The sequence below is a fragment of the Protobothrops mucrosquamatus genome, unplaced genomic scaffold (assembly GCF_001527695.2).
Source record: "Protobothrops mucrosquamatus isolate PMUCROS unplaced genomic scaffold, P.Mucros_1.0 scaffold2282, whole genome shotgun sequence".
Classification (NCBI taxonomy): Eukaryota; Metazoa; Chordata; class Lepidosauria; order Squamata; family Viperidae; genus Protobothrops; species Protobothrops mucrosquamatus.
The window spans coordinates 101908-125909 of NW_015388369.1; the positions used below are offsets into that span (position 1 = coordinate 101908).

The 24002-nt window shown below is 43.0% G+C and overlaps 1 protein-coding gene across 1 annotated transcript in view; it reads left to right on the forward strand.

Moving 5' to 3' along the window:
• NUP93 (nucleoporin 93) overlaps positions 1-19212 on the forward strand; it is a 25597-nt gene extending 6385 nt beyond the window's left edge. Inside the window, exons 3-19 of the mRNA XM_015824562.1 lie at positions 373-447; positions 1989-2078; positions 2306-2445; positions 3179-3311; positions 6307-6464; positions 7353-7518; positions 8733-8826; positions 9921-10112; positions 11957-12083; positions 12664-12736; positions 12917-12961; positions 13830-13946; positions 15223-15341; positions 15964-16081; positions 17190-17273; positions 18070-18198; positions 18970-19212. Of these exons, the coding sequence (XP_015680048.1) occupies positions 373-447; positions 1989-2078; positions 2306-2445; positions 3179-3311; positions 6307-6464; positions 7353-7518; positions 8733-8826; positions 9921-10112; positions 11957-12083; positions 12664-12736; positions 12917-12961; positions 13830-13946; positions 15223-15341; positions 15964-16081; positions 17190-17273; positions 18070-18198; positions 18970-19080 (1971 nt within the window). The 3' untranslated portion in view covers positions 19081-19212. The remainder of the gene's footprint in view (positions 1-372; positions 448-1988; positions 2079-2305; positions 2446-3178; positions 3312-6306; positions 6465-7352; positions 7519-8732; positions 8827-9920; positions 10113-11956; positions 12084-12663; positions 12737-12916; positions 12962-13829; positions 13947-15222; positions 15342-15963; positions 16082-17189; positions 17274-18069; positions 18199-18969) is intronic.
• The last annotated feature ends 4790 nt before the right edge of the window (positions 19213-24002 follow it).

Below are 24002 nucleotides of genomic sequence, written 5' to 3' on the forward strand. Positions count from 1 at the left end.
TTCTTCTTCTTCTTCTTCTTCTTCTTCTTCTTCTTCTTCTTCTTCTTCTTCTTCTTCTTCTTCTTCTTCTTCTTCTTCTTCTTCTTCTTCTTCTTCTTCTTCTTCTTCTTCTTCTTCTTCTTCTTCTTCTTCTTCTTCTTCTTCTTCTTCTCCTTCTCCTCCTCCTCCTCCTTCTCCTCCTCCTCCTCCTCCTCCTCCTCCTCCTCCTCCTCTCTAGCACTGATGATGTTAACTAGTTAGGTAATAAAATATCTGCAAGAAAACCACCAAGCTCAGAGAACACCACAGACCCCACAATTCAGCCCTGAGCTACAAAGATTCTCTTCTTTTGAAACCCAGGGTTGAGCAGCCTTTTTTGTCTTCTCTCAACAGCCTAGTTATGTCAGTGAGTTGCCTCCACCAGGTCGCAGTTCCCTGGATAACACAGAGATGGCATATGCCAGACAGGTGAGTACCCCCACTTTAAACAAAAGCAGTTTTAGGAAGTTCTGGGCTTTTTCCTCCAACGGCAGATCTGTAAAACCTGTGCCAATTATAGATTTGCATCAATTGTAATATATGTGAGTAAAGGGAAAGACTTTGGCTGCAGGATTGGGGCCACCATCTTGATTTTTTGTTTTGTTTTAACTTTCTCCCTGCAGCTTTCCCTGTGCATCCCCCCCTTTTTTTTTATTAGAACAAAAACATCTGTGGTACCTAAAGATTTTGTAGATTTGCAAAAGGGAAATCATACAGATCTCCAGTCATTTTAAACTGGTCTGAGGATCTAATTCCAGCCGGCCAGGCTGAGCTGTGGCATTCTAGAACCCCATTTTATTTGAAGTTCTGGTTATTGGGGATTATTATCAGCTAGGAACAGGCATTGTAAAAAGATATGCTTGTGCGCTTAGGAGTATTTGGATTGTTGGATTCGGATCCATATCCATCCATTGAAGTGGAATTCCAGCCACTTTAAGGCAACATTTCCCAACCGTTGCAACTTGAAGACTTATGGACTTCAACTCCCAGAATTCCCCAGCCAGATATTCTGGGAGTTGAAGTTCACACGTCTTTTTTTTTTTTAAAAAGTTTTTTATTTATAAAACAGATAAAACAAAGATGGACATAACATAACATTCCAGTGTATATATTCCTAACAATTTGTTCCTCATCATACATATAATTCTTAATCTCTCTATATACATATTTTTCTATACAATACAGTCTCTAATTTGTTTCTCTATATACTGACATACAGTTTTATATATCTCTATCTTAACACTAACTTAAAACCCGAACAGGTCTCCTTGATTCACACCAATTTGTCCCAGATTTCAAAGTAATCTGACTCTGTCTTGTCCTTCATTTCCATTGTGGGCCTATCCATATCAGCACAAGATAGGATTTTATATAAAATCTCTTCTTCTGTTGGAATTTCTTTATTCCTCCAGTTTTGTGCATACGCCAATCTAGCAGCCGTGAGAATATGTGGCATCAAGTAAAGTATCCCTTTGTCGTATTTCTGTGTAGTTTTGCCTAGTAGGAAGAGTTCTGGTTTTAGCTCTACCTCTATCATTAGTATTTCTTCCAGCCATTTTTTAACCTTGTTCCAAAAGTCACGGGCTTTTGAGCACTCCCACCACATGTGGTAATATGTCCCTCTTGCCAATTTACATTTCCAGCACGAAGTTCACGCGTCTTAAAAGTTGCCACGATTGGGAAACCTTACTTGAAGGACCTGAAACCCATGTTGTTGGGTGGTGTTTTTTTCCCATAAAATAAAATGCATTTTATTGTTGGGCTTCAGACAACTTTGAATTGGGTTCACTGTTAGGCAGCGACTTCTTCTCTGTTGCCATTATATCGTCAATTCAAAGCGGATGTCAGTGCAAGCCTGGATGGAGGTATCTTGCATTTAAGCAGTGCATGTGTGAGTGAGGAGAGTCTTATGAAAAGGGAGGGACTTTATTGAATTATGGTGGATATCTGTCCATGTTACTCTGTTTCAGATTTATATGTACAATGAGAAGATTGTGAATGGACATCTTCAGCCTAATTTGGTAGACCTCTGTGCTACTGTGGCAGAATTGGATGATAAGGTATTATTTATAATTTAGCCCCAGAAGTGATCTTGATTATTTAGTTTTGATTAGAAGCCTGTCACCTAAGGGCATAATTGCTTGCTTTTTAAATATAAAGAAAGATCTGCAAAGCGCCTACCCTAGATCAAAGTAAATGCATTCTATTTATTAAGACCACCAGCAGATCAAAATCCACGACAGGTTTTTTGTTGCTAGCTCTGACACCATCTTCACTCTTTTTGCAGAACATTGCTGACTTGTGGGCCATGGTGAAGCAAATGACTGATGTTCTACTGGTTCCTGCAAGCGACGCGTTGAAAATACGGACAAGCATGGAGGTGCAGATGGAGTTTGTAAGGCAGGCCTTACAATATCTTGAGCAAAGGTACAAGTCCTTAAATAGAGGGGGGGGGGAAAGCTCCCAGGAAGCTGCCATTTCTCTGCCGTGGCATGGAATCATAGGGACCTTAGAGGTCTTTTGGTCCAATCCCCAGCTCAAGGCAGGAGGCATGATTCCCGTTCTTTTTGAAGATCTGCCATCCTTTCTGCACTTCTCCTCTGATTCGGGCCTTGGAATGATTGATTCCCTCTGCAGCATTCCCACAATCACGTGGTCAAAATTTGGGCGCTTGGCGACCGGCGTGTACTCAGGATGGTTGCAGCGTCCTGGGGTCGCGTGATCCCCACTTGGGACCTTCCCAGCTATCTTCCAGCAAGCGAAGTCAATTGGGCGGGGGGGAAGCCAAATTCGCTTAACGACTGCACGATTCACTTTACAGCTGCAGTGATTCACTTACCAACCATTGCAGAAAAGTCACAAAATTGGGCACAGCTCACCTAACTGCCGCCTTGCTTAGCGACAGAAATTCTGGCCCCCATCGCGGTTGTAAGTCAGAGATCACCCGTACTGTGGAAAGGAAAGGAAAGGAAATAACCCTTGTAGAATTATTATTATTATTATTATTATTATTATTATTATTATTATTATTATTATTATTATTATTATTATTATTATTATTTTAAGAATGTCTGAGCCCTCTTTGAACATTCTTTGTGTGAAATCAGTAAAACGGATGTTCAGCCACCTGGACTGACCAGCCATGGCTGATTCCTTGCAGCTACAAGAACTACACCTTGATGACAGTCTTTGGAAATTTGCACCAAGCCCAGCTGGGTGGAGTACCTGGAACCTATCAGCTAGTCCGCAGTTTCTTAAACATCAAACTTCCAGTGTCTGTTCCGGGGCTGCAGGTAGGAGCATCCAGGGCACCACGGTCCTAGCAACCTTGGTTTACTTCATTCATTTAGCTAGGCAGAAATGGCAGCTGTCAGATGGAGAGTTTATAGTTTTGCAATACTGGTGAATATCCGTACTCAGGTGTACAATGAGAGTGAAGGTTCGTTCTCCAAGCTTCTGGGTTGGTTTCCGAACGTTTCATTACCATGCTAGGCAACATCTTCAGCGGAGTTGAGGGGATGTCAGTGTCCATGTTCTTCTATTTATAAAGACTTCAGGTGTGGGTGACCTGACCTGAGTAACCTCCTCATCACAAGACCCATCAGAAGCCTCTCTCTGATGACTCGCCACAAGACCCTCACTTGACACACCCACACCTGAAGCCCTTAGCAATAGAAGCGCACTGACACAGAGTTTATAGTATGCACAAACGGTGCATGTTGTATCAGCTTTATCAAGATTGATTAAGAAACTTTATAAATACATGTTAAGTTTAAAGATGGAAGAGGAACAAGTTAAAGAAACAGTGATAACATGGGCAAAGAATTTTGGGAATAACATAGAAGTAGAAAACTGGCAAAGCCTTTGGGAAAGAAATTCTAAAATAATAAAAGCGGTGGCGTACAAAGAAAATTTATAAACATGTTTTACAGATGGCACTTAACACCGGTGAGGTTAGCAAAAATGTTTAAAAACTTATTAGCAACTGTTGGAAATGTAGACAAAAACCAGGCACCTATTATCCTCTTTGGAGGACATGCCCCAAAGCCAAAGGATTCTGGTCGAGAATATATATATGGTTAGTGAAAATTACTAAAAAAAACACATAGATCAGTGTTTCTCAACCTTGGCAACTTGAAGATGTGTGGACTTCAACTCCCAGAATTCCCCAGCCAGCGCATGCTGGCTGGGGAATTCTGGGAGTTGAAGTCCACACATCTTCAAGTTGCCAAGGTTGAGAAACACTGACATAGATTTTAAACCAGAATTATTTTTGTTAGGCATAATTGTAGGAAACTATGAGAAAGAGTGTGTATATCTAATTTTACATGTATTAATTGCAGTGAGAATTGTATTCGCTCAGCATTGGAAAAATGAAGATTTACCAACAGAGGAAGAGTTAATTAAAAAAATTTTTAGATTATGCAGAAATGGATAGATTGACATTGAAAATGAAAGAGAAAGAAGATCTGGTATATTTTAGAACATGGGATACCTTTTATCAATGGCTAGAAAAACGAGGTAGAGAGAAAGGTGTTTAACATGTATATTAGTAAGTTAAATGTTGGAAACCCAGACAATATGTTGCTGATAAAATATTAAGCATTTGTGATTATAAAATAATAATAATAAAAAAGATTGCCAAAGGCCAAAGTTCTTTTAAAAAGCCCACTGAAAACATTAATTACAATCTTAAGCTCTTTCTCCAAAAGCATCCCTTGCACAGCCTAAGATCATTCGAAAACGTAGAAATGGATTGTTTTTAGATCTTGCATGTGTTTGTTAACGCATTACTGTGTTGGTTTTGGTTGTTATCGATATTGTGTGTGCGTTGGATTTTAATCCTTGTTCGCTGCTTAGACTATTGCAAGATGGGCAGCTCTATAAATTGTTTAATTAAATGAATAAGCATCAGCCCATCAATTTTATTTATGGGCAGAAGGCCCCCAAAAGTTCCTAAGTCTTGATCACCACAAGCTGCTTGGGGAAAAGCATTTCCAGGTCTAAATGCCATATTTTAAACACCCATGAGACATAAAGAAAAGCAGCCTGGTATATTTAACCTGACAAGGGGGGAAAATGAACATTTGATAGGTCCCATATATAATGAATGTTATCCTGAAAAGATACCAGGATTTCTCTCCCCCCCCCCCTCGGTACATTCAGAGAAAATCCTAGAATAAATGAGCAGAAACTGCCAGGAACCAGATGTTGATTAAGCATTGGAAGAACTTTCCTAAAACTGAGATCAGTTTGACGGTAGGATTCTGTAAATGGCTTGGCAAGGTGGTGGGGTTTTTTTCCACTGGCAGAATGTAAACACCTGCAGGGAAGATGCTGTATTGAGTAGAAATTTCTGCAATATAACCTCTGAGATTCTTCTCGGCTCGATGGTTCGTTGTTGGAAAACAGCATCCAGAAAACATAATGGATGGTCTCTGGTGGTGCCTGTTCATTCACATAAAGGCATATTCTGTAGCTAAGCTTTCCACAAATGAAAGAAGGGAGAAGCAGCGTTCTCCAATTCCCCTCTGGCCGTATCATCTTCTGTACCATTTTGAAGAATTCCCCAACTGTCTGGAGCACAAAGACATCAGTGTAAGCGGAAATCTGCTAAAATGGCTCCCTGCATCTTTGGAGGCTCCTGATAGATGAAATTTGCATTCATGAATATGCAGATATAATTTCTAAAAATATGTACGCGTAGAAAAGCACCTTTTCCAAAAGACAGACAAGGGTTTGAATTTCCCTAAGCGTGTGTTGTTGTTTTTTAAAGGTCTGCAAGATTTATTTTTATACAGAGAAAAAGCTTCAGGCGATGGTATTTGCCACTTGCAGTTTAGACATATGTTTCCCATCATCTAAATTCCAAGTCTTCATTACAATACAGGCAGTCTTCAACTTACAGCGATTCCTTTAGTGACCGTTTGAAATTACGACACTGAAAAAAAGGGACTGGTGACACTTACAATCATTGCAACCTCCCCGTGGTCCCACGATCAAAATTTGGATGCTTGGCAACTGACTCCTATTTACGACGGTTGCAGTGTCCCAGGATCGTGTGATCCCTTCTGAGGAGCAAAGTCAACGGGGAAGCCAGCTTCACTTAACAACCGTGTTACTAACTTAACAACTGAGGGCAAGAAAAGTTGTAAAATGGAGCCTGCAACTCATTGAACAGCTGTCTCTCTTAGCAACCTAAATTTGGGCCCCAATTGCAGTCGTTAAGTCGAGGGCTACCTAGGAGAAGTCAAATGTCCGGATGTTTTTCTACTTCTGTTGTTTTAGGACGGGGAAGTGGAAGGTCACCCAGTTTGGGCAATCATTTACTACTGCATGCGATGTGGGGACCTGATGGCCGCCATGCAAGTGGTTAACCTGGCTCAGCACCAGTTGGGAGATTTCAAAACCTGGTTCCAGGAGTACATGCACAGCAAAGACAAAAGGTACTCGGGTATTGCCGGAAGAAGCCAGGAAAAATTATAATTGTCCGGGGGTGACGGGAGGCAGAAGAAATAATTCCATTGAAAGTCATAATTCTGATTGGAACTTCAAATGCTGGGCATTTCTGCTCATCTCCAAAATCAACTTGAAGAAAAGATGGCTTCAAGTTTTCAAGTTGTGCACAAGACGTTTGATACCTTAAATCAGGGGTCTTCAAACTTGGCCCTTTTATGACTTGTGGACTTCAACTCCCAGAATTCCTCAGTGGCTGAGGAATTCTGGGAGTTGAAGTCCACAAGTCATAAAAGGGCCACGTTTGAAGACCCCTGCCTTAAACCAGTGCTTCTCAATCTTGGCCCCTTGAAGACGTGTGGACTTCAGCTCCCAGAATTCCCTAGCTGGGGAATTCTGGGAATCGAAGTCCACAACATCTTCAAGTGGCCAAGGTTGAGAAACACTGCCTTAAATTAATGGTTCTGAAGCAGTTGGGACTTGCAGAAGGTGCAGCTGTTTGAAAAATGCACTTAATTTTGTTTTGTTTTTTTTGCTTCAAGTGGAACATATCTATTTTTAAAATTAATCACTCTTTCTGAGTGTGAAGCTACATTATGTTAGTGGGAAGAAATAATTTGGATCTGTTGTTTCAATCCATCTGACAAGTCTGAATTTGGATTGCTGAAGTTATATTTATTAGGACGGTTTCTGAAATATAAAGGACTGTGAACTCCATGAGAGTTCAGTCAGCAAAAAGGCATCAAGAAAAAAAAGTATTTCTGTTACAGGAAAGCTGCTCGGCTCAAAAGATGACTTTTTGCAGCATGGGTAGGCGATTTGAGAAAAAAAAACTCCAACTTTGACTCATGGTTCAACTTCCCTTTTTAAAATTGTAGGCTTTCTCCTGCCACCGAGAACAAAGTTCGCCTCCACTACAGACGGGCTTTGAGAAACAACACTGACCCTTACAAAAGAGCCGTGTATTGTATCATAGGCCGGTGTGATATTGCTGATAACCACAGCGAAGTTGCGGACAAAACCGAAGATTATCTTTGGCTGAAGGTAATCGGCTTCCCTTCAAAAGGATTGTTGTGGCTGCCATCTTTTTGACAGTATTCATTTTTTTCTTCCTCTTCATATAAACTTAAGGGGCAGCACAGGTGCCCAGTGGTTAAAGATGCTGGCCTTGTCGACTGGAAAGCCGGCAACTTAGGTTTAAGTCCCGAGCACCACACGAGGGGGTGAGCTCCCGTCCTCATCCCAGCTCAAGGACCATGATATGTAAAGACACACTGGGGATACTGTGTCCATTTCTGGTCACCATGATACCCCCCCAAAAATAATAATTTTGAGTCTCTAGAAAGTGTGCAGAGAAGAGCAAGGAAGCTGATAAGAGGTCCAGAGGCAAAACTGTATGATGAATGGTAGATGGAACTAGGCATATCTAGCTTATCAAAGGATTGGGGATAACAGTGGTCTTCCAAAACTTGGGGCACTGTCGGAGAGAAAAGGTAGTCAACCTATTCTCCAAAACATCTGAGGTAGGACAAGAAACAATGGGTGGAAGTGGGTCAGAACTAAAGAAGAACTTCCTCACAGTAAGAACAATTAATCACTGGAACAGCTTGCCTCTCGGAGTTGTGAGTGCTCCATTGCTGGAGGGTTTAAAAAAAAAAGGTTGGACAACTATTTATCCATGATAATATAAGGACTTCTGCCTTGGGCAGGTGGGTTGGACTAGAAGACCTCCAAGGTCCCTTCCAGGCTTATATTTCTATGATTCTTGGCTTTTGGAAAGTTTGTTTGTTTATTCACGTGAGAAGCATCACAATTAAAATAAGGCATACGACATGAGGTAACCTTTAAAATATAAAATACAAAATTAAAAAAGTTAAAGGCATCCTGCCTGAAACGAGCAACATTAAATAGTGTTGTGACACACTGCCATGAGTGTACACGGATCAGGACGCAAAAGGGTATACATATGTGTTGTTTTCTGCATGTCACCACAATTGCAAAAGGCAAAAGCCACCAGATCGCCCCCCTTTGTTCAGAGTGGGTCTCTGGATCTTGAACCCGTGCGCAGTCTATTCAACGATTTCCACACTTCCCAGTTTTTGCCAGACCCAGGTGCCAGCCCCTCCATTGCTTCCTTCCATCCAGTGTTGGTTCTTCGTAGCTTCTCATAGATCCATTCTGCTTTTGGAAAACCTATTGCATGCATCCATTGGGAAAAGAAAGGGTGATGCACAAGTACTTTTTCCATCTTTTTCTAGCTGAATCAAGTATGCTTTGACGAGAACGGTTCTAGCGCACCGCAAGACAGGCTGACTTTGTCCCAATTCCAGAAACAGCTGCTTGAAGATTATGGTAAGTTCAGCTAAGGAGATTTCTGAAAATAAACTGTTACGCAGAAAGGTGATCCCAAGATCTTGAGTAGATCTGGTTCTGGGACTTTTAAAAATGAGTTTGTCCAATAAACCGACAGGGCGTATCCAAGTAAGCATTCTTGTCTGAGCATCTCGGCTTCAGTAGATAGTAAAGACTCAGAAACTAGTAATTTACGACTTTTCTTAAAAAGCCAGACTGATACCACTATCTTATCTTAGCAGTGATATTTAAGAAATGTTTTATGATTCCATCTGCCTTGCCACCTGTTCTGCAGCTTTCCTGCTAAGTCTGTCTGTTAGGACGCCCTGTCAGGCTTTCTGGAAATGGTGAAAGTTTTAAATCAAATTAAACAAAAAAACTTTCTAATATTCCAGAAAGGACCTTCTCTTGCATAGCTCCAAGGTTATGCTGTGTGGAAATCAGTCTGTCTCTTCCATTCAAATGTAAATTGTTGAGTTTGGTACTTGGGTCACTGTTAATTTTATCCTGAACTTTAAAGTTCTTCAATTCTGCAGCTGTCCTTTCAACTCCTGTTCGTTGGCCCGAGTGATGCCCAGGGTAGAAAAGCAGAATACAGATAGTCCTCGTCTTACAACAGTTCATTTAGCGACCGTTTGAAGTTACAACAATAAAGGAAAAAAGTGACTTACGACCGTTGCAGCATCTGCACAGTCACGCGATCAAAATTCGGCCGCTTGGCCACTGACTCATACTTATGACGGTTGCAGTGTCCCGGGGGTCTTGCGATCCCCTTTTACGACCTTCTGACAAGCAAAGTCAGCGGGGGAAGCCAGATTCATTTTAACAACCGTAGTTACCAACTTAACAAATGCAGCGATTCACTTAAAACAACCGTGGCAGGAAAGGTTGTAAAATGAGGCAAAAACCCGCCTCACAGTTGTCTTGCTTAGTGATGGAAATGCGGGGCTCAATTGTGGTCGTAAGTCAAGGACTTCCTGTACCAATAAAATAAATAATTATTTCTGCTTTCTGACCTTTTTTTTGTGGGACAAGTGACGCCTGCATTTTTGAGGATCAGCTGTATTACCTTCTTCCCTTGTGCTTTTCTTCAGGCGAGTCGCATTTTGCCATGAACCAGCAGCCCTTCCTCTACTTCCAAGTCTTGTTCCTCACCGCCCAATTTGAAGCTGCCATCGCTTTCCTTTTCCGCACCGAACGCTTGCGTTGCCATGCGGTGCACGTGGCCTTGGTTCTCTTTGAACTGAAGCTGTTGCTGAAATCTTCTGGGCAGACTGCACAACTCTGTAAGTTTTGTTGGACTGTGGCCATGGCGCCGGTTGAAGCCTTCCGGGAATAGAGGGAGAAGCCCTCTGAACCGTAGACTGTCCCATGAGGAGAAGCACGAAACAGAGAGACACTTTTAAATAATTAGAACAGCGTTTCTCAACGTTGGCAACCGGAAGATGTGTAGCCTTCAACTCCCAAAATTCCCCAGTCAGCAAGGGGAATGGGTGGGGAGTTCTGGCTGAGGAATTCTGGGAGTTGAAGCCCACTCCTCTTCAAGTTGTCAAGGTTGAGAAACCCTGAATTAGACAGATGAATAACTTTCTTTTAACTGGGACCCCCGGCATTCCCGGGGCTGAAAGGGAGTTTTTATGACCTCACAAAAGGTGTGGAATGGCCAATTCATTATCTTATGTTGCACTGGTGAGCAATTGACAGGTGACATCCTGCATACCTACCCAGAATTCTGCAGGGCTGCACTGTCAACCTTTGACCCCGTGTTGAGTTTTCACTACATATTTTTTTTTTCTTTTTTTTTCTAAATACAACAAAGCTCAACCTGCCTAATTTTGATAAGTTAACAAGATTAGACTTGCCATACCTCTTGGAGAGATAAAATAATGTCGGACAATTTGAGATGATATATCTCTTCCAATGATATCCCTCTCTTATTAACATTTTTTTTTTAAGAAGCATGACCCTGGGTTTTCAAAGTAGCTGTCCGCAAAGTAAGGGAACAATTCATAAATCAGTATTTTGTTCTTTTCTTGGGCTTGCTGAAAGCAGCCCTAAGAATTACGATACAGTGGCCTCTTGGTAACCACAGTATATTGCCTGTCAATGAAGGTTTTGTTTTCCATTTCCTTGGCTAATCCCATTAACAGCTGTTGCAAGTTATCAAAATCACCAGTTCCGGTGACTGTCACCACATGGTGGCAGACAGCCGGATCAACAGCCGAGAAAAATAAATGAACATCAGGAGAATGAGCTTATTGTTCTGCTGTCCTGGGCGGGAGAAGATAACAAAACTCAACTCAAATATCCTAATAAGTCTGGGAGATGCCTACAGGAGCTGCCTTTCTTGCTAACACTATTAAATCTTTTTCTGGTTTAGAAACCCTTATTCTCCTCTTTGTGAGTCCCAGGATTAGGTGAAACATGGAGAAGATACAATAAAGGACAACCACCTAGTTAACATTTAAACAAGAAACAAATTGACGTTTATTAGCTAACTTAAAACGGCTTCCAAAGAGCTTCACTTAATTCCACAGTCTGTCACTGCTTGCCTAGGATCCTCGGATGTCTTAGAACTGTTTTTCCAAACTGTACCTCCGAAATCCCTCTTTCTTCATCCTTCTGGAATTTAAACTGGAAGGAAGCGATCCATGTTACCATGGTTTGATTGGCAGTTCAGCTAGAGCAGGGGTAGTCAACCTTGGCTCTTTTATGACTCGTGGACTTCAACTCCCAGGTTTCCAAGCTGAGCCATGCTGGCTCAGGAATTCTGGGAGTTGAAGTCCACGAGTCATAAAAGAGCCAAGGTTGACTACCCCTGAGCTAGAGGGACATCGAGAGAGAGATATCTCAGTTTGTAGAACACGGTGATAGAAATCCACACAACAACATCAGAATTTCTTATCTTACTGTCTTCCCAGTAGCTTTTCTCATTGGAAGTTGTCTCGCGTTAAAGTCTTTGGGAAGGTTTTCAAGTAGCTTATGATGGTGATATCAGTCTTTGAATTCTGAATCTCTGGGAACTGGAAGAGGGTTGCTCTTAAATGTGGATTTTATCCTTCTGGACACCCTTGGTTCTTTTTTGGACAAAATGGTGCCGTTGCACAATCTTTGCCTCATTCCATTGCAGTGAGCCATGAGGCTGGTGAGCCTCCGGCCACGCGGCGTCTGAATTTTGTCCGTCTCCTGATGCTATATACCCGCAAGTTTGAGTCCACAGACCCCCGTGAAGCCTTGCAGTACTTCTATTTTCTCAGGTATTTTTATAGGATTAGGAATAGGGTTAGGGTCGGGGTCAGGGTTGGGGTTAGAGCTAGGATTTTTTAAAATAACATTCTTAATATTTAGCAAACGGCATGTGGTCTGGGTTCATGTGTTTAAGAAACAATGAATAATAGTTAATTATCATAAATGATATGTTAATTAATCGCTCAGTAGTCGTCTTCTTACTAATATATATTCAATGTCACATATCACATTCCTTTCTCTCTAACTCGTTTTTTCTAGCCATTGGTAAAAATTATCCCATGCTCTAAAATACGCTGAGTCTTCTTTCTCTTTTATCTTTAATGTCAATCTGTCCATTTCTGCACAATCTAAGTAGATTTTCTTAATTAATTCTTCCTCCATTGGTAGATTTTCATTTTTCCAGTATTGGGCAAATACAATTCTAGCTGCAGTTAATACAATGTAAAATTAAGCATATATACAGCCTTTCTCATAATTTGCTCCTATTATTCCTAACAAAAATAATTCTGGCTTAAAATCTATATGTTTTTTAGTCATTTTCTCTAACCGTAAATGTATTTTTGACCGCTTTTGTTATCCCTATTTTAGGAATGAGAAGGACAGCCAGGGCGAAAACATGTTCCTGCGTTGTGTGAGCGAGCTGGTGATTGAGAGCCGAGAGGTAAGCAGCCGTAATTTGGGAACCGTGTCATAAGTCACTTTTGGGGGGATCTGTTGTAACTTCAAACAGTTGGTCAGCAAGTTGAGGACGACCTGTATCCATTAAAATCTTGATCATTCATAATGGGAGTACCAACATATCTTTCCTAACTCTTGTTCTTGTTTTCTCTTGCACGAGTAGTTTGACATGATTCTTGGAAAACTGGAGAACGATGGCAGTAGGAAGGTAAACTTGTGTATATAGCTCTCTTTTCTCTTCTTGTTTTGAATAGCCAAATGAAACTGAACGTCGAGTATAAGGCCAAAATATTATTGAATCGTTTGTCTGAAATGAAAGGACATGCGGTGGGCTTTCTCCTGTTAATTTAAAAGCAGGGTTCTTTTTTTAAAAAAAAGAAAAAGAAAAGAAAAGCTTGTAATCCTCATAATCTACCGAACTATTTAAGATTTGGAAATGTTATTTGTCTGTTATCTGTCTTCCTAATTCCACGCTGCTTCATTGCAAAGAAATTGTGCTTTCATCATCTTTCCCAGCATATTGCCCTTCTTCCCTCTCCCTCCCCTTGCATCTTTACTTGGAGTGTCCTGCGCCCACTTTGCCACTGCAGTCGTTCAAATCATCCACCTAATTCCACATTTGGAACAAAACGGTCCCGTCACTAAACAAGTGGTTGTAAATTGAGCACTACCTGTAATTAATCTGAAGGGAAACCCATAAGCTTTCTTATTTCAGTTACGGGTGCTTGTAGGGCCCTGCTAGAATTTTCCCCTAGTACAGGGGTCTTCAAACTTGGCCCTTTTATGACTCGTGGACTTCAACTCCCAGAATTCCTGAGCCAGCCACGCTGAGGGAAAAGGGAGAGGTTTCCAAGCTGAGCTATGCTGGCTCAGGAATTCTGGGAGTTGAAGTCCACGAGTCATAAAAGAGCCAAGGCTGCCTACCCCTGGTCTGTACGGTGTGAGTGAATAAAGAACTGGCTGGATTGTTCTATGTCATCCTTGGGCTGGGGATGACACTATTCGGTTTTCCTCAGTCTTTTTATTTTTATTTATTTTATCTCACCTTTTTTTTTAAATCTGTCATCTTTCACCAGCCTGGAGTTATTGACAAGTTTACCAGAGACACCAAGCCGATTATTAATAAAGTGGCCTCAGTGGCAGAAAGCAAAGGATTGTTTGAAGAAGCTGCCAAACTGTATGACCTCGCCAAGGTAAGTGGAGGATGAAAGATGTGTTGGATATGCCTTGCGTGGCTTGCAGAAATAATAAAAGGAAATCGCACTTAGCAACAGCACTCGGACTTACACACCGCCTCACAGTGCTTCACAGCCCTCTCTAAGCGGTTTACAGCATCAGCATTTTGGCCCCAACGATCTGGGTCCTCACTTTACCCAAAAGGTGGGATACAAATACAGGTAGTCCTCGACTTGCCACCACAATTGAGCTCAACATTTCTGTGGCTAAGTGAAACATTTGTCAGGTGAATTTTGCCCCACTTTCCAACCTTTCTTGCCAAAGCTGTGAAGTGAATCCCTGCAGTTGTTAAGTGAATAACCCGGTTTGTTAAGGGAATGCGGCTTCCCCCATTGACTTTGCTTGTCAGAAGGTCACCAAAGGGGATCACGTGACTCTGGGTCACTGCAACCGTCATAAGTACGAGTCAGTTGCCAAGCGTCTGAATTTTGATCATGTGACCCTGGGGATGTAAGTATGAAAAACGGTGATAAGTCACTTTTTTCAGTGCCGTAGTAACTTCAAAGGGTCACTAAACGAACTGGTGTAAGTCGAGGAGTACCTGTAAGCAAATGCCCAGTTGTGAAGCCTTCTGGAAGGTTTAATGGCACATCTGCTTTTAATTTGTTGCAGATATAAAGTACAAGGCCTCTCTTAGCTTTTCACCGACTTTGCTCCCTGCCTCCCACCTCAGTTGATCCGGGGAGTCCCTAGGACAGGGGTAGGCAACCTCGGCTCTTTTATGACTGGTGGGCTTCAACTCCCAGAATTCCTGAGCCAGCCACGCTGAGGGGAAAGAGAGAGGCTTCCAAGCTGAGCCATGCTGGCTCAGGAATTCTGGGAGTTGAAGTCCACGAGTCATAAAAGAGCCAAGGTTGCCTACCTCTGACCTAGAGAAACATATGAAAGCATAATGTTAATTAATGTAGATTTTATTAGTTTAGAGCAGGGGTAAGCAACCCTGGCTCTTTTATGACTCGTGGACTTCAACTCCCAGAATTCCTGAGCCAGCCTGGCTCAGCTTGGAAGCCTCTCCCTTTCCCCCTCAGCATGGCTGCCTCAGGAATTCTGGGAGTTGAAGTCCACGAGTCATGAAAGAGCCAAGGTTGCCTAGCCCTGGCCTAGGATCTGCCCCCGAGCCCTCCCTTCTCCCCCTTCCTCCCCCCGGTGATTGCTGCTCTGCTTCCGGCTTTCCGGAAGGCCTTTTTAACTAAGCCCTGCAATGCCTCCTTCCTCTGTTTCTGCTTTCCTCAGAACCCCGACAAAGTCCTTGAGCTGATGAACAAGTTGCTAAGCCCTGTGGTGTCTCAGGTCAGCGCTCCCCAGTCTAACAAGGAAAGGCTGAAGAACATGGCCCATGCCGTTGCGGAGAGGTGAGAGACTGGCCTGGGGCGGGGAGGGGAGGGGGCTTGGGAATTCCTGCCCAGGCCAGAACAGCCAGGTTTCTTTGACCTTCTCCATCAAAGCTTGGGGAGAAACCTTGGATTATGCATTCAGAGGTCGTGCACTGAGCTAGAATAGCATGTATGCTGCTGCTGCTGCTGCATTTTAAGGCGCAATTCACTTAACAATCACCTTGCTTAGTGACAGAAACTCTTGTGCCAATTGGGGTCGTAAGCTGAGGTCTGTTTGTGCCTGAAACCTGCCTCTTTTCTTCACTGCTGAATTGCCCGAGTACATGAGAGCCAGTTTGGTCCAGCGGTTCAGGCCCCAGTCTAGAAAGCGGGAGACCCTGAGTTCTAATCCCGCCTTACCCATGAAAGCCGGCTGGGCGACTTTAGGCCAGTCCCCTCTTTCTCAGCCCAACCCACCTCACAGGGTTGTTGCTGTTGTTGTGGGGGGAAAATAGAAAGGGGAAGGTGTGTTGAATATGTTCTCCACCTCTGGGTTGTTTGTAAAAATAGTAAAAGGCGGGATACAAATAAATAAATACTATAGCCAGCTGCGAAGCCTTCCCAAAGCTTTAATGGCGCATCCTCTTTCAATTTGTTGCAGGTATAAAGCACAAGGAATAAGTTCCAAGAAGCCAATGGACTCAACCTTCTATCTCCTGTTAGACCTGATCACCTTTTTTGATGAGTATCACGCTGGCCATATCGACCGGGCCTTTGAGGTAAGCCTCCCTCACCTTTGTCTCTGAAACTGTTCAACTTTAGCTGGTTTTGAGTCTGCCTCCAAATAGTGGCCGCTGGTTAACTGTTCTTGTCTTGATGGCAACTGAAGCAGCCCATGAAAACTGGGTGAATAACAATAAAAGGGCCTTAAAGGACACTGGGCACCGGTGGTGGTTGGCTGTTGGCAGAATCACGATTATTCCTCGGTGTAATTTGTTCTTACATTAGCCGTAAAGATTAAGATTCTGGATTTGTGTAGGATGGCATTGCAATATTTTTTTAGCTTTAATCAGAGTCTATAATTGACAGGGTTGTCCTGATTTTTTGCCTAGTTATTTCTCAGTTTTTAAACTAAGCTACAGATTGGAGAGGGGGAGGCAAAATTTTAAGATACAAGACTCCATCTCTTTAAGCCTGACTTGGAAGTATTCATAATATTATGCCAGGATGATGACTCTACTGGCCTATATATATACATAATGTTTGTGATAGCCTCTTTCCTACTCAGCACACAGAGTAGTTAGGTTTGCAATGCGGGGGATTTTCCCCTCTCTAACAAATGCTATGTTACATGAAGATTTTGTACGTTCCCGTTGGCCTGATTTGGGGGTACAGAGGCCACAGGGAAGGGGATTGCATATTGCCCCATTCCTGATCTGGCCAAGAGGCAGTCAACCTCTCAGAGAGCAACAGTCTGCAGTCTGGAGAGACATGTTTACAGCAAATTTTCCAATTTCCAATTCCTGCTGATTCCGGTTGCAGTTAAAACTGACAGGCTCAAGTCACGTCCTCCTGCGAGACCAGTCCTAGCAACAGTAAACTGGAGAAACAGCAGGTGGATCTTAAGAAACTTCCCAGGGTAACAGTCCTTGTTTTAAACTTAAACTGGATCTGTAGTTACTAAATAGAACATTACTCGGTCTCTAAAATGTTTTATCTTGCTGCTTCTATTGGTTGTAAGCCTCCTAGAGATAACTCCATAGGCAAGATGGGCAGCGTAGAAGTTAAATAAGTAAAGGGAGGCGAATGGAGAAGCAGATATACCAGCAATGTCTCGTTCTCTCCACTTGTATTGATTGTATCTTATCTATGCATCTTTCACTGCAGATCATTGAGCAGCTAAAATTAGTTCCACTGAGTCAAGAGTACGTGGAAGAGCGAGTCGCAGCCTTCAGGCATTTCAGCGACGAAGTAAGCAAGGAGCTCTTTCTGTCCCTTTCCTTTCTCTGTCTAAATCAGGCATAACACCAGAGTTCTTGGACTGTGGGAACTATGACCGCTGCTACTGCCTGGTTTTGGTACTTCACAGCCTGCCCCCTCCCCAAAAATGTCTTTGAATCTGAAACACACTTCAGATTTCAGATAAGTTGTTCTGATCATACCAGCAACGTCCCATTGCAATTCCAGAAATATTCTAGGCCAGGGGTAGGCAACTTTGGCTCTTTTATGACTGGTGGACTTCAACTCCCAGAATTCCTGAGCCAGCATGGCTCAGCTTGGAAACCTCTCCCTTTCCCCTCAGCATGGCTGGCTCAGGAATTCTGGGAGTTGAAGTCCACCAGTCAAGTTTGAAGACCCCTGCCCTACTGGTAAGCTGGAGATCTCGTTGGAGGACAATTTGTTTGAATTTTTCATCTTTTATTCTCTTCCACTTTTTTGGGGAAAAGCGAATGAATGCATACTGCTTCTATTCCAATCCTTAATGGCCGTTAACAGACTAAAATTGGCCCAGAAAATGGCGACACTGTTAAGGGGCGAGTGGAAGGAGGAGGCCAGAACTGGCATGATCTCAATGTTCAGCAGAACCTCCCACATATGAATCCCCCCCCCCCATTCCTGGAGTAGTTGCCACCAAAGAAAACCTGGAGAACAATTTGAGGTCCACTCAGTAATCTCTAGGATCAACCAATATGACCTTCAGCTCTCCTTTTTTTTTGTTTTTTGTTTTCATTCTACTTGTCTGTTCTTCCCTTCTTACTTTTCTTAGATCAGGCACAATTTGTCAGAGGTGCTGCTTGCCACAATGAATATCTTGTTTACCCAGTATAAGAGGTTGAAATGTGCCAGCCCAGCCACGCCTGCTAGGCCCACCCGGGTCAGTGAGGACCGAGATTCGGTAAGTTGGTTTTTTTGTTCCTTAGTAGGCAAGGTCACCCTTTCAGCTCAGCTTATATTCACAGTAGTGATAATAAAGGTCTATTTTTCACTGCTGCACAAAGCTGACTTTTGAAATTAAATTGGAGAAACCTCTGCTGAAGAGAATGAGGCCAAGAAAAAATTGCCCAAGGCTGTCCTAAAAAATTTTCTCAACGGGAGAGGTGTGCTTTGAATATTTCTTGTCACGTGCATTTTAAGGCATGCGTATACACGCGGACAAGACAGGGACTATTCCAAAGGTGCTTTTTCAAAAGGCAACTGGATTTTCTGACTAAAGAAGCTTCTTGAACGAGAAGTGAAACATCTTCAAGGAAAAAAAGAAGAAGAAGTCCAGTTGCCTCTTGAAAAAGTACCTTTGGGACAATCCTGACCTGGATGACTGAGAACCTTCGTAGACAGACAGGTACATGGAAACAGGTGAAGGTCCAATTAAACGGATTTATTCCTACTCACCCCTATGCACAGGAATATTGTCAACCAACAGTTAACACCTGCTTGGAGTTAGATACGGGTCAATGGAATTCAAGGGAGGCTGGGCTTAATTCACTTGTGGCTATGTAGGGATTCTAGGCTGATTCCTCATTTAACTCCTCCCCCAGGTTCTGCTACTCTTTCTCCTACAAGATGATTTTTTTGTTGTTGTTCCTTTCTAATGAGCCTATCCCAAGCTATCTTTCTCTCTCCAGACCCGGCTAATTTTTCTTCTTCTTCTTCTTTTGATCCCCCTTAGCAACTCCGATCTCAAGCTCGGGCACTCATCACCTTCGCCGGGATGATCCCCTACAGAACGTCAGGGGACACCAACGCTCGGCTAGTCCAGATGGAGGTTCTCATGAACTAACTAGGCAGGGAAGTGGGTTCTTTTGCGCGCACGTTGAAAGGGTGATGGTGACGGGCCTCCGGTTTAATTTTCGTTTTCTTTTTTTGTACGCATTTCCCCTCCAGCCCAATAAATAATTTCTTTGGATTTATACATTTGTTTTTATCGATACCTTATTTTACTTTCCACGGTTTTCTTATGTTCTCTCATTTGTTTGTTTTACTTTCCAAACTCTTTCCTTCTTTTGGAGGAGAACGAGAAAGACCCTTTAAGTTACAACCACAGAAAGCAGGTACTATGTCCTTATTTTATTCCCTGGAAGATTAATAGCCCCCCTGTGACTGTTTTGTTCCCCCCCCCTTTCCCCAGATCATTGAGAGTTGACTCTTGGTTGTCAAATTCAACCCAGTGTAGTGCACAAAATAGCTGAGTTGCCCCAACTCTCTGGACTAGGTGGAAATGGGCAATTTATGAATTAATGTGTGGTTTGGAATTCAGGTATTGCCTTAGCATATTGAGGGCAACCAGTCTCTTAAAAGTTTTGGTCGTTTACCTTTCCTCCGGAGGGCTCAAAGTCCTAGGGTACCTGGATAAGACCGGCATTATGAAGAAGACAGAACTTTCAACCTGTTTTGGGGAAGTACTGATATTCACTGAACGAATATCTCCCTTAAGAACAGAAATTTGGGGCTCAGTTACGGAACGTAAATCGAGGACTACCTGTGTTTAAAAAAATATAAGTAATGCTAGGTATTACTTTCCTTTAATTGCCATTATTAATCATTCCAAGATGTAAGCCCTACAGGATGTGGCTCGCAGGATGAATTATGTCTAGGTTAACTCGTAATTTTGTGGATTGAGCAAACTTTCATCGGCAGGAATAAGTAATTCATAAGTTAATGCAAAAAAGGGGCGGGGCTTCAATTGCACAGCCATGAACTGACTTTTTGGAGCCCTCCCATCGACCCCCCCCCCGCTCACTTATTTTAGCCTGCTGCCCCCCCAACTGTGTGGAGCCCCAACTTAAAGAGTACTTCCATCTATGGTCTATCCCAGGGGTAGGCAACCTTGGCTCTTTTATGACTCGTGGCCTTCAACTCCCAGAATTCCTGAGCCAGCATGGCTCAGCTTGGAAACCTCTCCCTTTCCCCTCAGCATGGCTGGCTCAGGAATTCTGGGAGTTGAAGTCCACGAGTCATGAAGGGGCCATAGTTCCCCCACGCTGGCTGAGGAATTCTGGGAGTTGAAGTCCGCAAGTCATGAAGGGGCCATAGTTCCCCCATGCTGGCTGAGGAATTCTGGGAGTTGAAGTCCACGAGTCATAACAGAGCCAAGGTTGCCTACCCCTGTTCATTTGGAGATCTTTGTTGGGGAGGGATGTCGAAGGATTTCTGTTGTATTAAGAAAAGGAAGGAAACAAGATGTTCAAGATTGTCTCTTTGAGTATCTGGCAATTTAAATATTGAGAGTTTGAGTATTTATTTCTATTGGATTTTATTAATAACTGGTTCAAAGTAAGCAATCTGTGCAAATGAAATGAACTTGTTGGTTGCTGGCTTTAGGATCTGATAGGTATCAGTTTATCTATGCCTTTCTGCTGTTCCCCCAAGAATCATAGATTGGAGGTTCTCTAGTCCAGGGGTACCCAGTCCCCGGTCTATGGCCCAGTTCCAGTCCACGGCCCGTTGGGAACTGGACCGCACAAGCGATGGGCAAGCACACAAAGCTGCATATGCACATGTTGGGATTAGGTTGCATGCATGAAACCATACCCAACCCTCCCACACTGCCGCTGTACTCCACGGGTAGCTGGAAGGGTTGGGGACCCCTGCTCTAGTCCAATCCCACGAGTAGCTGTGTCTTGTCCAAGACCCAGAGAGGAATCTAGTTTTGTGTAGGGAGCTTGTGCAGCCGATAAACAAAACCATCCCAGGAAAATGCTTGATTGGGCTGAGGGTGGATTTCTTTTTAATGTGATTTATCCCGAAACAACCTCAAGAAGCAGTTCTTCAAAGTGGAGGAGAAGCCAGACGATCCAGGCTGACATTCCGGTATTGTTGCTGCAGCTGGTGTTGTGAATCAGGCCGACAAAAAGTGCGTCTTACTATCCGGCTATTTCACTACACCAGGGTCGCATCATACCACTTGCACAACCCGACATCAAGAGGCAGCCGATTCGCTCCGAAGTCACCTCTGAGTCCTGGAAGAAGAACGGCTTTCCTTCCCTCCTCTTCTGAATCTGAAGACGTCGACTGCTTTAGATCGGTCCAGATTTTGCAGAATGGATAGACAACATCCGACATCAAGAAAGCTCCATTGCTTCGCCCTTCATTCAGAAGAATACTTCCCAAATCAGAGGATCTCTAACTTAGAATAAATTCCACAGAAATGATTGTTTTCTACGTCGTAGATAATTGCAGTGGGGAACTGGCGAAAAAGAAGTGGAGGGGTTCCGTTGATTATTTGTTGGTTTATTAAATTTATTTGTCGCCCATCTCGTAATGAAACAAACTCTGGGCAGTTTACAGCATTAAAATATTAAAATCCTAAACAAGTAAATATCTCTAAAACAATAAAAATGAGAATCCCAATCCAGATAAAATTATGTTAAAGGAGTGTTGAAGATCTGATCTTCACAATGCATGATTGGTTTATGGAATATGGGTGGAGTTTGGACAAAAAGCTACGCATTTTTTTTCCTAAAATCAACAATTTGTTGTGGTAGGCCATGTTTTGAAGTATATGATGATGGCTTGGAAACTAGCAGGAAAAATGGAAATGGGATATGTGATGTTATTATAATTGCAAATAAATGCATAAAAAATAAAGCTACAAAACTAGAAGGATATTCATATTCTGCCATGTATGTGTGATCTAAAAAAACATTCTATGTTTGAATAAATATTTTAACTGAAAATTATTTATCTCGGCCAACTGTAGGGCTCATGTTGAGGGCATGGGTGACCATTACATATCTTTGGTTTTCGTTGATGAGTTCCTTGATTTTTTGTAATAATTGATGAATAATGTAGAGTGAGCAAACTGGATTACATTCAGGCTTTGGTTGCCAAACCAAATCAACACACACATGTACCACAATTCTCAGAATTTCATTTTGAACTCTTTCCTCTCTTTCATCCTTCTCTGCAACTCTCCAGCTGCCTGCAAGAATGGAGCTTGGAACGGGACAGTGGTACAGGATTCGGATGGGCAAAGTAGCTCCCCTTGAAGGTGGTTTGAGTTGGGACTCATATGGGAAGCACATGAGGGAGAACCGGGAATGGGGTAGGAGGTGCAGGAACTCAGCGCTACAGAAGAGAGAGGAGAGCGATTGACTGCATGCCATCAAGTAATCGTCCATTCTTAGCAGCCACATAGGTAGATTGTCTTTATGATGATCTGTCTCTACCCTGGTCCTTCAGATCTTCCAATGGTGCCTTCAACCCCTCTGTCACAGTCCATCTACTTTGCTGCTGGTTGTCTTCTCTTTCCTTCCACCTTTCCCAGCATTAGAGCCTTCTCTTAAAAAGTTGGGTCCTTGCATAGTGTGTCCAAAGTAGGATAATTTGATTCTGGCCATTTGAGTCTTGAGTGAAAATTTTGCACTAATTCTGTCCCAAAGGTACTTTTTCAAAAAAGTAACCGCTTTGTTTCTTCCTTGTTTTCTCATCCAGCTTGGATGAGAAGCGAAACGTCGTCAAGGAAAAACAAAGTCCAGTTGCCTTTTAAGAAAATACCTTTGGGATAACCGTGATGGGATGACTGAAAATCTCCGTAGACATCTGGGCTAATTCGTTTAATGGTCCATTGACTTTTCTTGGCTGCCAACAATACGCTCGGGAGAGAGGAAAAAAACTGGCTACAATTTGCACATCTAGAATAGCATTAATCAACTGGACAACCTCCAGAATGGTTAGAATTTGGAGTACTTAATTTTGGGAGGAAGATCTGGGTTGTTTTTTCTCTCTCCCTTATTTGAAGAGGAGAAGAGAACTCTGCCATCAGTCGCAGTATTTGGAGCCAAGGATTCCAAACAAAAACCCAAACTCACTACAATGCAGCGGCTAAAAATAAATCTTAAATTACTCTGCGCTCGCCCAGTCACCCTTTACAGTCCCGCAGAAAACTGGCACGCCTTTGCATTTGCTGGTGAAAAAAAGAGTGGCAGTGCTGGATTCCAAATGCTTTTTCCAGCTCATTATCTGTCTAAGCTTGAATGTCGCTAAGTGACTTGGCAAATCACTAGCTGCCCGGCAGCAATCAGCCCAATGCAGCATTTTGAATATTGGAAGTGGTTATTCCAGCAGGGTTTTTTTCAACTTTGAGCCAATATTTGTACGATGACATTTATAGCCATCCTTCCAGGGTCAATGGGACTCTCCGTGTTATCCCCCCTGCAATATTGTGAGGTTGCCTAGGACAGGGGTCCCCAACCCCCAGTCCGTGGACCAGTACCGGGCCAGCAACCAGTCCGCACAAACAAGCAAAGCCCCGTCTGTGAGATGCAGGCAGCACACAAAACCAAGAATCTGTAGCATCTCTAAACTTTGAAAATTGCTATGTCATCCAAGAAGTTTCTTCAGCTTCAAAAGAAAAGCTGAAAAAACACCTTTGGGACAACCCTGACCTGGAGGACAGAGAACTTCCATAGACTTTCAATGACTTCCTTTACTACGTGTCATTCTTGACTTGCAAACCATTCATTTAGTGCAGTGGTTCTCAACCTTTTTAATGCTGCGACCCCAACCGGTCGTAAGTCGAGGACTAAACCGGTCGTAAGTCGAGGACTACCCAACCGGTCGTAAGTCGAGGACTTTCCCTGCCTGGGAGCGCCGCGCATGCGTGGTTCCGCCCCCTGCGCCGGCCGAGGCGTAGCTGGCAAGCGGCAGAGACGGAGCAGGCCGACCACCAGCTGGCCCAGCCCAAGGGAGGTAAGGCACCCG